Below are 11,754 nucleotides of genomic sequence, written 5' to 3'. Positions count from 1 at the left end.
CCGCCTGCGGCGGGTCCTGGCAGCGCGTTTCCCGGCAGGCAGCGCGGGGCGGGTCTCTTTTGCCGCCATATTGGGGCGCTGGGGGTGAGGCCGAGCGGGGCCGAGGGCCGGGAGCGGGGTTGGCGGGTGTCGCCTTCGCTGTGAGGCCGGCGGCGGGCGCGGGGCTCGCGGGACGCGGCGGATGGCGCGGTCCGGGGCGGACACAGGGCGGGATGGCGCCGATGCGCGGTGGATGGTCCCACCGCGGGTCGGGGCCCTGGGCTGGAGCGGGGCTGAGGCGGCTGCGCTGTGGGGGAGCGGAGGGTCCCGGAGCTCTGGGTAGCCCCCGGGTGTTCGGGCTTCCTCTCTCCGGGCCGGGCGGAGATGCCGGCCCGAGGCTCATGGCTGTGTGTCGTTTCCAGGCGTGCCGGGACCGGCTCTGCGGGAGGACACCATGACCGGGAGGTGAGTGAGTGCCTGAGGTGACTCTCGGGTCGCTGCTGTAATGCTGTGGAAGTGTTCCTGAGAGTGTTTGCTGAAGCAGTAAGCAATGAGCAGTGTTCGTGTGGCTGCTCTCGTTTTCCAGGATATCTCCTCTGCCCAGTGTCCTGCTGGGCCCTGTTAAACGCCCATAGTTGTGTGTTGTATTCTGAATTCTCTGCCTTGAGTTGGCTGTAGTTGCTGTTACGATGTGCCACGCTCTCCTTGGCCGGTCAGTAAATGTCAGTATAAAATTGATGGGTTTGTTATCACAATGTTTGTGAACCTCCAGTGTACAGTAGAGCTCTGACATACACTGTTTCTTTGAGTAAAGGAAGCAACAAGTTTTTCCCTTAGTAAATTTCCTATTATGCCACCGACTTTACTTAAATTTAGGGATTGAGTTTGTAAATGAAGGGATTAAATCTGAATACTCTTGAGTTGACTGGAGAAGCTGTGGCTGCCCCATCCCTGAAAGTGTTTTAAGGCCGAGCTGGATGGGGCTCTGAGCAGCTTGGTTTAGCGTGAGGTGTCCCTGCCCATGGTAGGGGAGTCAGAACTGGATGGTCTTTAATGTCCCTTCCAGCCCAAACCATTCGGTGATTCTGTGAATCACAGCTTTATGTCTTAGTATTTATCTCTGGAGTTTATCTCCTGTTACATGTGTGGCAGGTAGAACTGGATATCTCATTTGGATCCTGCTGTATCCCAGGAGAGGTGCTGGATGCCGTTGGGCCAGATGTGCTGTGTACTCGGGGTGTGGGCAAGTCTTACAATGACTTTACATGGGCAGTGCAGACAGGACTTTGTCCTGAAGAATTGCTGGGGAGTTTGTGCAGTGTCTGTGTCCAGTGGGTGTCAGGCTGTTGCTCTGGCTGTTAAGTCCTTTGAGGCTACGAATCAGGGGCAGTTCATACGTTCTATAACAGTTACTGTGACACAGGAGACTTCCTGTGGTGTGTAGAAAAAAACCAATGTTTACTCATCAATGTTAGTCGACATTTGGAAACAATATCTGCTAATGCTGAAGCACTTGAAACTTAGTATGGAGCCTGTACTGTAGTGCCAGGAGTTTATGACAAGCAAAAAAATGGAAAGTTCTCATAAATACTTAATGTTCCAGATACTCAGCTTTCCTCTGTTGACTGAACGTCAGGATTTGCAGTGATTTGTAAAAGTCGGGTACTGCCTTTGCTAATTTCTACCGGTATAGAGTTAGTTTCTCCTGAAACAGCCTGTGATTAGCTTTTACTTCTGTTACTTTGGAGTGGATTATAATTTGAAGCTGTTTTCTGTGTTTTTAGGCTGTGGTGCAAGGCCACCTTTGCTGGCTACAAACGTGGCCTCCGAAACCAGCGGGAGCACACGGCCCTTCTGAAAATTGAAGGTGTTTATGCCCGTCAGGAGACAGACTTCTACCTGGGCAAGAGGTGTGCCTATGTGTACAAAGCTAAAAAGTAAGGAATGTTTTATTCTTATGCTGAATTAGCCAATTCCTGTATCAGGTTTTGCAGATGCTAGGACATAATGGTACTATATGATATGTCAGAGAGCAAGTGGGATGAGAAACAAGTTTTGCCTAAGATTGACAAAAACTGAAGGTGGGTTGATAGGGTAAATTGAGGTGGGTGAATTTGTGTTGAGTACTATGAGCTGTTGAGTTACTTAAACAGTAAAATGATTTTGTGAAGCCTGGATGAATTTGTATCCTGACTTTTGTGTGCCATTTTCAGAGCACTGTCTGTTACTTCTGCTCTGCTGCCATTGGTAGAGACCTTGGGAACAGCTGCTTATTTCTTCCACTTCCTTTTTTTTTTTTCCTTGAGTGCAGTTGTTAGAGTTCAGAATTGCCTTGAATAAAATTGATCAGACTGATAACTTGACCACCATCATTTCCAGCATGGCACGTGGCCCTTCATTTAAGGGAATTTTTGCCATCTATCCCAGTGGCCTGTTCTTCTCCTGCCTTCAGTGTGTATGGAGAAATCTTACAAATAAGGTGTTGGCAATTTCACGTTTTTGATTTTTTGGGTTAATCACATTAGCAAAAGTGTTTTCCAAATTTTTGAGCTTTGTAAGTTATTAATAGTTGTCCAGTGGAGCTTCTGATAAATTACAAGCTGTAATTACCCCTTTGAAATGTACGGTGAAAATCCCAGGCCTGGCAAATTTCATAAGTAAATAAAAGTGAGCATTGGTCAGGTTAAAGATGGCTATGGAACTAAATTATTGATGTGCCTCAAAGAGACCACGTTGTCACTGCTGGTGACAGCAGAGCTGTGGCTGCCCTGCTCAGCTGTTCTTTGCCTCCCTTTCCCCAGCAACACGGTAACCCCCGGAGGCAAACCCAACCGGACACGTGTGATCTGGGGGAAGGTGACCCGTGCCCATGGGAACAGTGGCATGGTTCGTGCCAAGTTCCGCTCCAACCTTCCTGCCAAGGCCATTGGACACAGAATCCGGGTGGTAAGTGGATGTGTTTGAGCAACAAGATACTTACTGGCAGGTTTTGAGTGCCTTTTAACTTCCACATAGTATGAGGGAATGTTTGAACTCTGGTTTTGTTCTGCTGCTCTTGGGTGTTCAGCATGGCTCAGTCACTGTTCCTTAGGAGCCTAGAGAGGCTTATTCCTGGCTTCCTGTGCTGAGGGGATTTGTCTCATTGTCAGGGGTTTGTGTGCTTACTCACATTGTGTGGAAAGGCTCTTCAAGTTCCAGGACTCGGCTCCTTTCTAAAGCTGCCAAGCTTGATTTCTTTTCTTCTTTTCTGTTCTGTGTATTTTTGCACCCTTCTACTCCTCTAACTGTTTGATTTTTCTCTTACTCCCAAATGTTTTAACTGAGGACTGTGCCGTCCTGTCCTGGCCACTCCCACCTGCTCCACAGTTGGGATTTTAGCCACAGGGCTTCAGTGAGACTGTCCCTTTAGGTCACTCACCCAGAGTTGCGATGTAATATTTTCTTAGTGATGTTGTCAAAAGGAGTGGTGTAGTCCTTCCTTTCTTTCTCCTGTGCCATAGAAAAAGCACATTAGGAGCAGCACAGATAAATCTTGAAATCCAGAGCTGTGGGAACTCTTGCTGTTGGTGCACAGGAGGGCTGGCTGCCACGGAGTCTGTGCCACCAGCAAAGTGCTGCTGCAAGTCACTGAACCAGCTGTTGGGCTTTTCCATTCTCACACCTCTTCTGTGTAAACTGGGGATTGCTTTTATAGCAGTTGAAGAGATCAATGATCTAGATTGTAACTGCAAAACTTGTGTTTGAAAACAAGATTTCTAACGTGATTCTCTCTGGTTTTGTGTTTTACAGATGCTGTATCCATCTAGGATCTAAATTTTTATTGAAAATAAAATGAAGACTGTTTAACTTTTGTGTATTTCTGGTTTTATCATCTCCACCAATTTAAAGAGACTTCTTCTTTCTCAGTAGTGTATCAGAGCTGACAGCACAGAGAGAGACACTAAATCCTAGCAGGTGCAAAGCCTATCTCACATCTCAAAATAGTAGTTCTGGTAGAATCCCAAATAATGAGCCCCTGTGTACCTGGGCAGCACATGTGCCTGTAGTGTCTGCTCTGTGTAGGTTATTTAAACGCATTTTCATCTCACATGGCTCTGTAGTGCCCAAGTGTTAATGCTGGTTTCCTGGCCAGCCTTACTCCCAGCATGTCATGTGGGGCAGTTAAGCATCTTCACAGCACTTTCTTTCATAATTCTTCCAGGCTTGTTGAACAAGAAGGTGGTGAAAAACGAATTTAATGTCTTGAAGTGTGAGGCTCAGAGTTTCTTATCTCTGAAAATTCCCCCCAAAATACTGTGTAGTTTGAAGGGAGGTTTAAGGCAGGTGCAGGTTGTCATGGTTGCTGCTGATGTCACAGTCCCAAAATGACCTGTGGCTGCCCTATGAGGGCGGTTCCAAGTGCTCCATGTAGTTCCATTATTTTCAATGCATCCCTAGTGGGTCAGGCAGGTGAGTCTGTTGGCTCAACCATACCTTGAGCCCACTCCAGTGCAGTCCTTCCTTCCCAGGGGATGAGAGCTTCCTTCTCCCTGCCTGGCGCTGCTGCCAGTGTGTGTCAGGGAGCCCTCTGAGCTGCTGGCTTTGCACATCTCTTGCAGTGAGTGGGTATTTCACAGCTAATCCTCTTCCTTCTGAAAGAGGTGGAGGAGTAGTTGTGTGGGCAGAATACATTGTTGGGTAAATCAAAACTTTATTTTGAATTGGAATTTAAAAACTTGACCCAGCTACTCAGCTTTGGTATAGAAATCATTTTGCTGGACTTCAAGATCTAATCCTGCTGCCACTGCTGTCCTTCACAGCAGGAGGGCCCTTGCCATGGAAAGCTGCAATTGTTTAACATGTGGAGAAAAACTGCAGCTTATGGGATGTTGGGCCAGGTCAAGTAGGGCTTTTACTCCTCCACAGCCACCAACAGGTTGGACACATAGGTTTCAAGGAAGGATGGATGGAATTTTCAGCTTTATGCATTACAGATGAAGGAGGAGAAAATGTAGTAAGCAAAGTGGACTGTAACAACAGGCCGGTAGGCCTGTGGTCACTATCATATAGTTGGATTTTGCTGATGAGATGGTAGTAAGTCCTTTTGAGTTTGATACAAGGTGCCCAAAATTATGTAATCCTCCCTTCTCTCTCCTCTGTCATCTCTTTCTACTGTACTGGACTGCCGAGGTACAAAGGTTCTGGAAGGTCCAACCCAAATAGCATGTGGCTGCAATTTGTGAATCTTTGTAGCAAAACTCTGCTATTTTCACATTCATTTGGTCCCACCAAACGCAGCATTGGCTGCTCAGAGCAGCAGGTGGTGCCTGTTTTGAACCTGTGCTGCACAATTGCCTTTGCTACTTCTACTCCTTTCCCCAGCAGCACAGTAAACTGACGTGTGAGAGGAAGCTATGGCATCAAAGGAGCCGGTCTCCTTTGTGGACAGAACCACCTGGGAATTCCTCAACTTACTGGACATGCTGGGGAGCCGGAATGGACGGGTGGGTGTGATGGAGGTGGACCATGCCGATTCAAGAGCTCCCTCATTGCTGGTGGATTTTACCCAGGACCTGTGTGGCACAGGGGACATCAAGCACAAACAGCAGGCAGAGAGTGAGGGAAAGGAAGAAGAGGATATGGTTCCGCCACATCTGATTTTTATGCTATGGCAAGCCAGTGTGTTGAAAAGGCTCATGCAGTGGGATCACCTGGAGGAGGCTGTCCGGGATGTGAGGAACCTCCTCCCCTGCCTGCCGGACGTGCTGGTGCTTGTGATGATCCGTCCTGACTCCCAGGAGCAGCTGGACCAGGCAGTGAGAGCGCTGAGGAGAATGCAGTGCGTGCTGGACGGGGCCCTGCAACTGACCGTGGAGACTGCAATCTACAGCCCAGGCCAGCCTGGAGGTGTCCTGGAGGCAAAGAGAGCTGCCTGTAGGGCACTGAGAGAAGCCTTGAACTGCCATGAAGGTAACCCAGTAACACTGCTAAACACAGGGGTGAGGGATACAAAAACGTGCTCAGGACAGAGTCTGAGGGATGGTGTAGATGGAAGTAGTGCTTGTTGACTGGTTCAGGTACAAGAGGGAAGACAAGCTGGACCTTGCAGGCAATATGAGCCAGAAATGAGAATGAGTGTTTATATGCTGGGATGGGGATGGATAATGTGTCTGAGCCAAGTGTGTGCCCTTTTCCAAGTCAGATGGTGTTAACTTTAACTTCTTGCCCCAAAACACAAGTGGCAATGGAAATGCTGCTCTGTGTAAGAGCTACAGTTCTGAGTCACTGCTGGGGCTTTCTGTGATGATGTTAACAGTGCCATGGTTTCACTGACCCTGAGTTCTTCATTGAAGGGACGTTCCAATCTTTTTGGGTGGCCACAGGCCTTAGCTGTGAAAGGATGGTGCTGGGTGGTGTTCTATCATTTGTGTTTCCTCCCCTAGAAATCGACTCCCAGGAGCCATTCATTATTTCACTCCCAGAGCTCAGATACTGCCGAGTTCTGCCTGAACGTAGGCAAGAGAAGGTATCAAAGACAGATGCAGAATGAATTCCCTTGGGCAGCAGAACCTGTCAGGTCGGTTTTAGCACTGTCCTGCTGGATGTCCCTTTGCAGATCACTTCCTGGTCCCTTGCTTGTCTGCCCAGGCCTTTTGCATGGATGAGAGTCAGTGTGTGGCTGCTGCCAGAAGGGGACGCTGCGCCCTCAGCATCACACTGTCCTTGCCACAAAACTGAGTTCTTTCCTGCATTGGCTGAACAATCTGCCCCGGGAAAGTTTTATCAAAAATCAGAGTTTCTTCTTTGTATTAAATGCCTTGCTGGATTATCAAAATGTCCCTAAGAAACCTGTCCCTAAGAAAACAGCTGTCAGCAAAGAGAGAATCAGAGCAGGCCAGAGGCCTCTAGATTTTAAACTGTCCCAAAACTGAAACAGTGAGAGAAACTCAAGACTAAGGCCTAAGACCATGTTTTCCCAGGAGAACCTGGGTGCAGGAGTCTGTGGTACATGGTTCCCATCAGCAAAAAAGCTGCTGAAACTCCCCAGAGTTCTTTATAGCAGGGAGTTGACCTTATATCAAGTGGGTACACATCCAGCAGATTGAATTACTGGGATGGATTATTTTGGATGGGAGGAACTGTGGGAGCACTAGATTATTTTTAAATCAAATTACCCACATAATACCTGAACTCATTTCCCATCCTCTTTGGGCATGGCAAAGCACTATAGGTAGCTGCATCTTTTTGCATTGGGAGTTTATATATCTATTTTTTTCTCTGGTGTTTTTTGTAGATCTTTTGTCATCCTAAGATCTTCATTACCATCAAAAGAAGGATTAAACACCTGATATTTATCTCGTTCCTCTGTGTCTGTGTGTATCTATAAGCTTTTTTATATCTAAGACTGTGAAACTTACTGAAGCTGCAGGTTTGTAAAGAACCACTCAGAAGGGATGGGATTTGAGGGTGGTATGGATCCTGTAAACCAATGTTTGTCAGAGAAAGGATCCTCCAGGTTATTTTTCAAATATGGGTTCTTTCCACATCCTTAAGGATGTGGCTTTAAGAAGCAAAACAGCCTTGCTCTAAGTGTTTGGGTGGTGCTGGTGTTTGGCAGACTTTTGGATGAGGTGACCCAATTGCTCTGTTGATGAAGAGACTTTCCACGAGCATTTCCATGAGATGAATTCTGCCTCTCGTTGCTGAGGACACTGGGTTTTGGGTTTTGGGTCAAGCTAATGAAGAAATAGTTCTCTTTAGTCGAAGCAAGACGTGCAGTTCAGGCTGTTTGTGAGTGAAAAAGGTTTGGCTTTAAAAGATCATCATATTAGGACATCACTAAAGCAAAAAGCCACAATGAGATTCTGTGTCTATTATTTCCTGTAGCATCTGAAACACACAGATAACCACCCAAATCCAGCCATGGTCTACACAGCTCTCAAGTTTCTCCCCTGGCAGCATGTTTGTACTGTGTCTAGGCACTTCTGTGCAGGGTGATGTGGGGCACTGTCAAGGTGAAGGGGGGGAAAAACTCTGAGATGTGGCTGAAATCCTGGCTAGAACTTGGGAGCACAGGAATGCCCTGCAAGGGCAAGTGATGTAGCCACAGGGATGTGTGGCTGGGACAATGAGGAGTGTGGTCACCCAGAGAGCTGAGGAGGAGAGGAGGCAGAAGGCTATCTGTGGGTGCTCTCAAGCTGCACCCTTGCTGCATTCTCCACTTAATCCTGGGTGGATACACAGAAGTCTTAGGGTGCCCTGTAGTGTACCAGAAGGGCCCCTTTGTGGCCTCTTTCAGGGCTGTCAAACCAGGCAGATCCACACTGACCTGCTCTGCTGATTCCAGCAATGCCAGGGAAGCTGATGGATCTGCCCTTTGCCTTTATAAAAGGGAGCAGTTCTGAGAACCTGGGAGCTTGGCCATGCCAAGAAGGGGCTTTGTGAGGAGCAGGTAGGAGAATGCACGAGGCAGGGTGAGGGAGGCAGGAGAGCCTGTGTCTGTGTGCAGTGGTCCCACCTATTGGCCCCCAGCTTGGTGAGGTCTGAGGTGACTTTTAAGAGGTGCTGCAAAAGGTAAGTGCAGACAATCCATGCTGTTGGTATCAAAGGCATGTGTGTACTGGGAAAGAATGGAGACTGGTGGCTGTGAACAGCTAGTCCTGGGTCGTGTTGTCAAAACAAAGGCAAGGATTCAGCTGAGGCTCTGGCAGGGCAGCCAGGAAAAAGGCCAGAAGAGGCAACTTAGTCCTTGGGTCTGATTTCATACTGAATGCCAGTTCTTTAACATCTTCCAGGGGAGGATCCAAGATTGGAATAGGCTGATGGGCAGCCTCCATGCATGGAAGGCCATCCCTCCTATTGTGTGATCAGGACTGACCAACACTTTGGGGTCTCTGCACATGGCCCTGTGCCAAGCTCCATCCTCCTCTTCAGCCATACCTTCCTATGCCCCTCTGCCATCCAGAAAGGGATGGTGACTCAAAGAAACATGAGGAAACATAGGACAACTGCAGAGATGGGCAACTTTCAGAGGGAACAGAATTTTGGAGAAAAGAGGCAAGACAAAAGTTTGAGGTTCCCCATCAGGAAGCCAGGCTGTGTCCCAGCCATGAGGTGGCAGGGACTTCCCAGCTTTATTTGCTTATGGTGTGTAACCTCTGCTGAGTGGAGCCCAGAGGGGTGTGATGACTTGGATGGATCCAGGCCAGGGCTGAGCTGGTACAGGCTGCCATGGGATGAAAACTGGGGCTGCCTCAGCTGGTCCTGGAGGTGGCTGGGTCTGGGATGAGGGGACCTGGATCAGAACAATGTGACCATAGAGTCTGGATTCAGTTGTGACTGAACTTGTCACAGAAAGGGTTCATGTCTGGTTTTATACAAAGTTCAAGCTCCAGTGGGTGAAAAGTGGGAAGGGGTTTGGGTTCAGGGGCTGGTAAGATTGAGGGGAGGTTGGGGCAGGTCAGTGGAGGAAATAGCAAGAGCCATGGAGGAGTGAACAGGAGGCAGGCTAGAAGGGAATCAGTGGGACTGGGATGTTGGAGGCAGGAGTGGGGTTTGGAGTATTTTCTTCTCTTGCAGTTACCTCCTCTACTACTTCTCTGGGGAACTCAGAAAGGTCTCCATGGATGAAGAGCTCAGCGAGTGCTGGTGCCCTGCAGCAATGCCTGGGTAGTGCTATACAAGTAAAGCAGATGCTTTCCAGCATCTAGTAAGGATGTGTTTTTCAAAGTAATAATTGAAGCAAGTTTGGAGAATAGATCAGTGGAAGAGCAAATGTGCAAAGGTTTGTTGAGACTTAGCTTGTCTGCAGCCAGTCCCAGCTCCTAGGTGGCTCAGAGGCTTTTCTAAGTGTCCCTGTGAGCACCAAAGCTGCTGAGAGGAAGAATTTAGGAGCTGGGTTGGGTTTGGACATCAGGCTCAGAACGGCTCCTACAGATTCCTTCTTGCTCATTCAGGCTCTCTGGTCTTCTATCATCAAAACTAGCACAAGAATCCTTGTTCCCTGTCCTCTTTCTACTCTCTTCAGAAGAAAGGTTAATATTACTAAACGCAGGCTCTAATGCAGTGGACCTTTGATTTTGTTTAGGCTTCAAGGCACTACTAATACACATGCCAGACTTTTTTCTCTGAGCAAAGCATCTTCACTCCTCCTTTGAAGTCAAAAATGAACAGATGTTGTATCTACTCTGGACAGCTACGGGCATATGTAAGGGATGTGATGACCCTCATTTAGGGCTGTCTGTAGTGATTCTCTACAACTGTGACTATCAGATGGATGTTTGATGGAGTGTCAGATCTTCTAAATACATCTGTGTTTTTGCTCAGATTCCTGACAGGGCTCTGAAGACATTTTGTGGGGGACTACAAATGCTGCTGAGCTCATGACTGCCTCTGAACTGTTTTGAGTTTTACCTCTTTAAGTAACACAAAGGGAGATAAAGTTGTATGCGTTAGATCTTACCTCTGTTAATGAGTAAAGAAATGTAAACAATGTTGTTTGGGTATTGTGGGTGACGTTCACCTTTCCAACCAGCCTATGCTGGCAGTGGTACATGTGTACCCAAAATTAACTAAACAATTGCAGTGGCCATGAAGAACAGCTCCCAAATACTAGTTTTTAGTAGCTGTGCTGGCAGTTTGAACATTGGGGCTACTGCAAAGAAGTAGCCAGTGGTGTGCCTGAGTTAGGAAGAAAACTCCCAATTTTTTCTATACCTTCTCTGCAAGAATCATCTTCATAAATCTGGGGATTTGCCTGCTAGAAAGCCAACTTCCCAGTGCCTGAGGCATCCTGGCATCTCTAGGCGAGTCACTGGCATAGCGCCGCTCTGAAAGAGCGCTATGAGAGCTGTGCTGTAATGGTCTGCACATCAGTCAGGTTTTAACCAGTACCACCACACCACAGGCTGTGCTGGCAGCTCATGAGAAGTTTAAACACTCTGTGGATCTTGTTGTGGCAGTTCTCCAGAGAGATGACTGCTTCTGGGGGCCAGCACATGTTCCTGTTACCTCCTACTGCTGCTGGCACAACTCATGATGCTGATTATACCCTGGGCTTTCATCCATAGGACCACAAACAGGATTCTGAACAGATGAGAAAGAAATCCTTGTAAACACAAAATCTGGGTAACATTAAGGCCAGACCTGGCTGTTAAATTATATCTAACTTTGTAGCCCTCCCATGTTGACAGCTCCTCTCAGGTCTACCACACTGGCATGGAAGCATGGGCTCTTGCAACAATAGATCCTGGTCTTTGGAAGAGGAGCCTAATCTTTCTGTTTTATCTCCCCCACCTTCCCCCTGTCCCATTTGCTTATCAGCACTTGTCAATGAGTAAGTTACTTTTGCTGGGACCCAGGGCAGAAAGTCTCTCTGAAGCCCTTGTCCATGATGCTGGCCTGGGACAGTGTTTGCTAAGCCTGTCATAGCTGGAGCAAATGTTTTCCTTAGATTAAAATTGGACCTTCCAGAGCTGCCACACCTCTGTTGTGCCTGGGCACCAGCTTGCGGCACATCCCTTTCTGCTGTGGCTGCTGATCTGCTCGGCTTTGGGGACAGATGGCCATGAGTATAGGCAGGCAGCAGGCATGATGGCTCAGCCACATTTGTGGCATAAGCGTGCCCCAATGCATATATTGGGAATCACTGATCCAGGTCAGGCACATGGATTTTGGCTCTACTTTCACCCCCAGTGCACTCAGAGACTCCTCCACCCATCCCACAAGAGATGGTTTGGCTCCAAAAAGCCTCAGAGAGCAACTGGCCAAGGTGACTCTGGCCGTTTACACCTTTGA

At 48.0% G+C, this 11,754-nt stretch overlaps 2 protein-coding genes across 3 annotated transcripts; both read left to right on the top strand.

Annotated features, from left to right (window-relative positions):
* Nucleotides 1-25: 25 nt before the first annotated feature.
* Nucleotides 26-3,825, top strand: RPL35A (ribosomal protein L35a). Its single transcript, XM_039557181.1, has 5 exons — nt 26-84; nt 402-444; nt 1,764-1,916; nt 2,781-2,925; nt 3,769-3,825. The coding sequence occupies exons 2-5, from the start codon at nt 434-436 to the stop codon at nt 3,790-3,792; spliced, it is 333 nt and encodes a 110-aa protein (XP_039413115.1). The 5' UTR covers nt 26-84; nt 402-433; the 3' UTR covers nt 3,793-3,825.
* A 92-nt stretch (nt 3,826-3,917) lies between these two features.
* LOC104687949 lies at nt 3,918-7,320 on the top strand. 2 transcript variants are annotated; one of them, XM_010397227.3, is made up of 3 exons: nt 3,918-5,928; nt 6,402-6,535; nt 7,253-7,318. In XM_010397227.3, the coding sequence occupies exons 1-2, from the start codon at nt 5,373-5,375 to the stop codon at nt 6,506-6,508; spliced, it is 663 nt and encodes a 220-aa protein (XP_010395529.1). In that variant the 5' UTR covers nt 3,918-5,372; the 3' UTR covers nt 6,509-6,535; nt 7,253-7,318. The 2 variants fall into 2 exon arrangements, with proteins under 2 accessions (XP_010395529.1, XP_010395528.1); XM_010397226.3 differs by having other exon boundaries at nt 6,402-7,320.
* The last annotated feature ends 4,434 nt before the right edge of the window (nt 7,321-11,754 follow it).

This window comes from Corvus cornix, chromosome 9 (genome assembly GCF_000738735.6).
Source record: "Corvus cornix cornix isolate S_Up_H32 chromosome 9, ASM73873v5, whole genome shotgun sequence".
NCBI classification, from domain to species: Eukaryota; Metazoa; Chordata; class Aves; order Passeriformes; family Corvidae; genus Corvus; species Corvus cornix.
This window is presented reverse-complemented; position numbering and strand designations above follow the sequence as displayed.

What these genes read in the sequence shown, in the direction of transcription:
- RPL35A (XM_039557181.1), top strand. An exon ending in TATGTGTACAAAGCTAAAAA is followed by an intron (nt 1,917 to 2,780) that starts GTAAGGAATGTT and finishes CCCTTTCCCCAG; the next exon opens with CAACACGGTAACCCCCGGAG. An exon ending in TTGGACACAGAATCCGGGTG is followed by an intron (nt 2,926 to 3,768) that starts GTAAGTGGATGT and finishes TGTGTTTTACAG; the next exon opens with ATGCTGTATCCATCTAGGAT.
- LOC104687949 (XM_010397226.3), top strand. Translation starts at nt 5,373, where the DNA reads ATGGCATCAAAGGAGCCGGTCTCCTTTGTGGACAGAACCACCTGGGAA. An exon ending in AGCCTTGAACTGCCATGAAG is followed by an intron (nt 5,929 to 6,401) that starts GTAACCCAGTAA and finishes TTCCTCCCCTAG; the next exon opens with AAATCGACTCCCAGGAGCCA.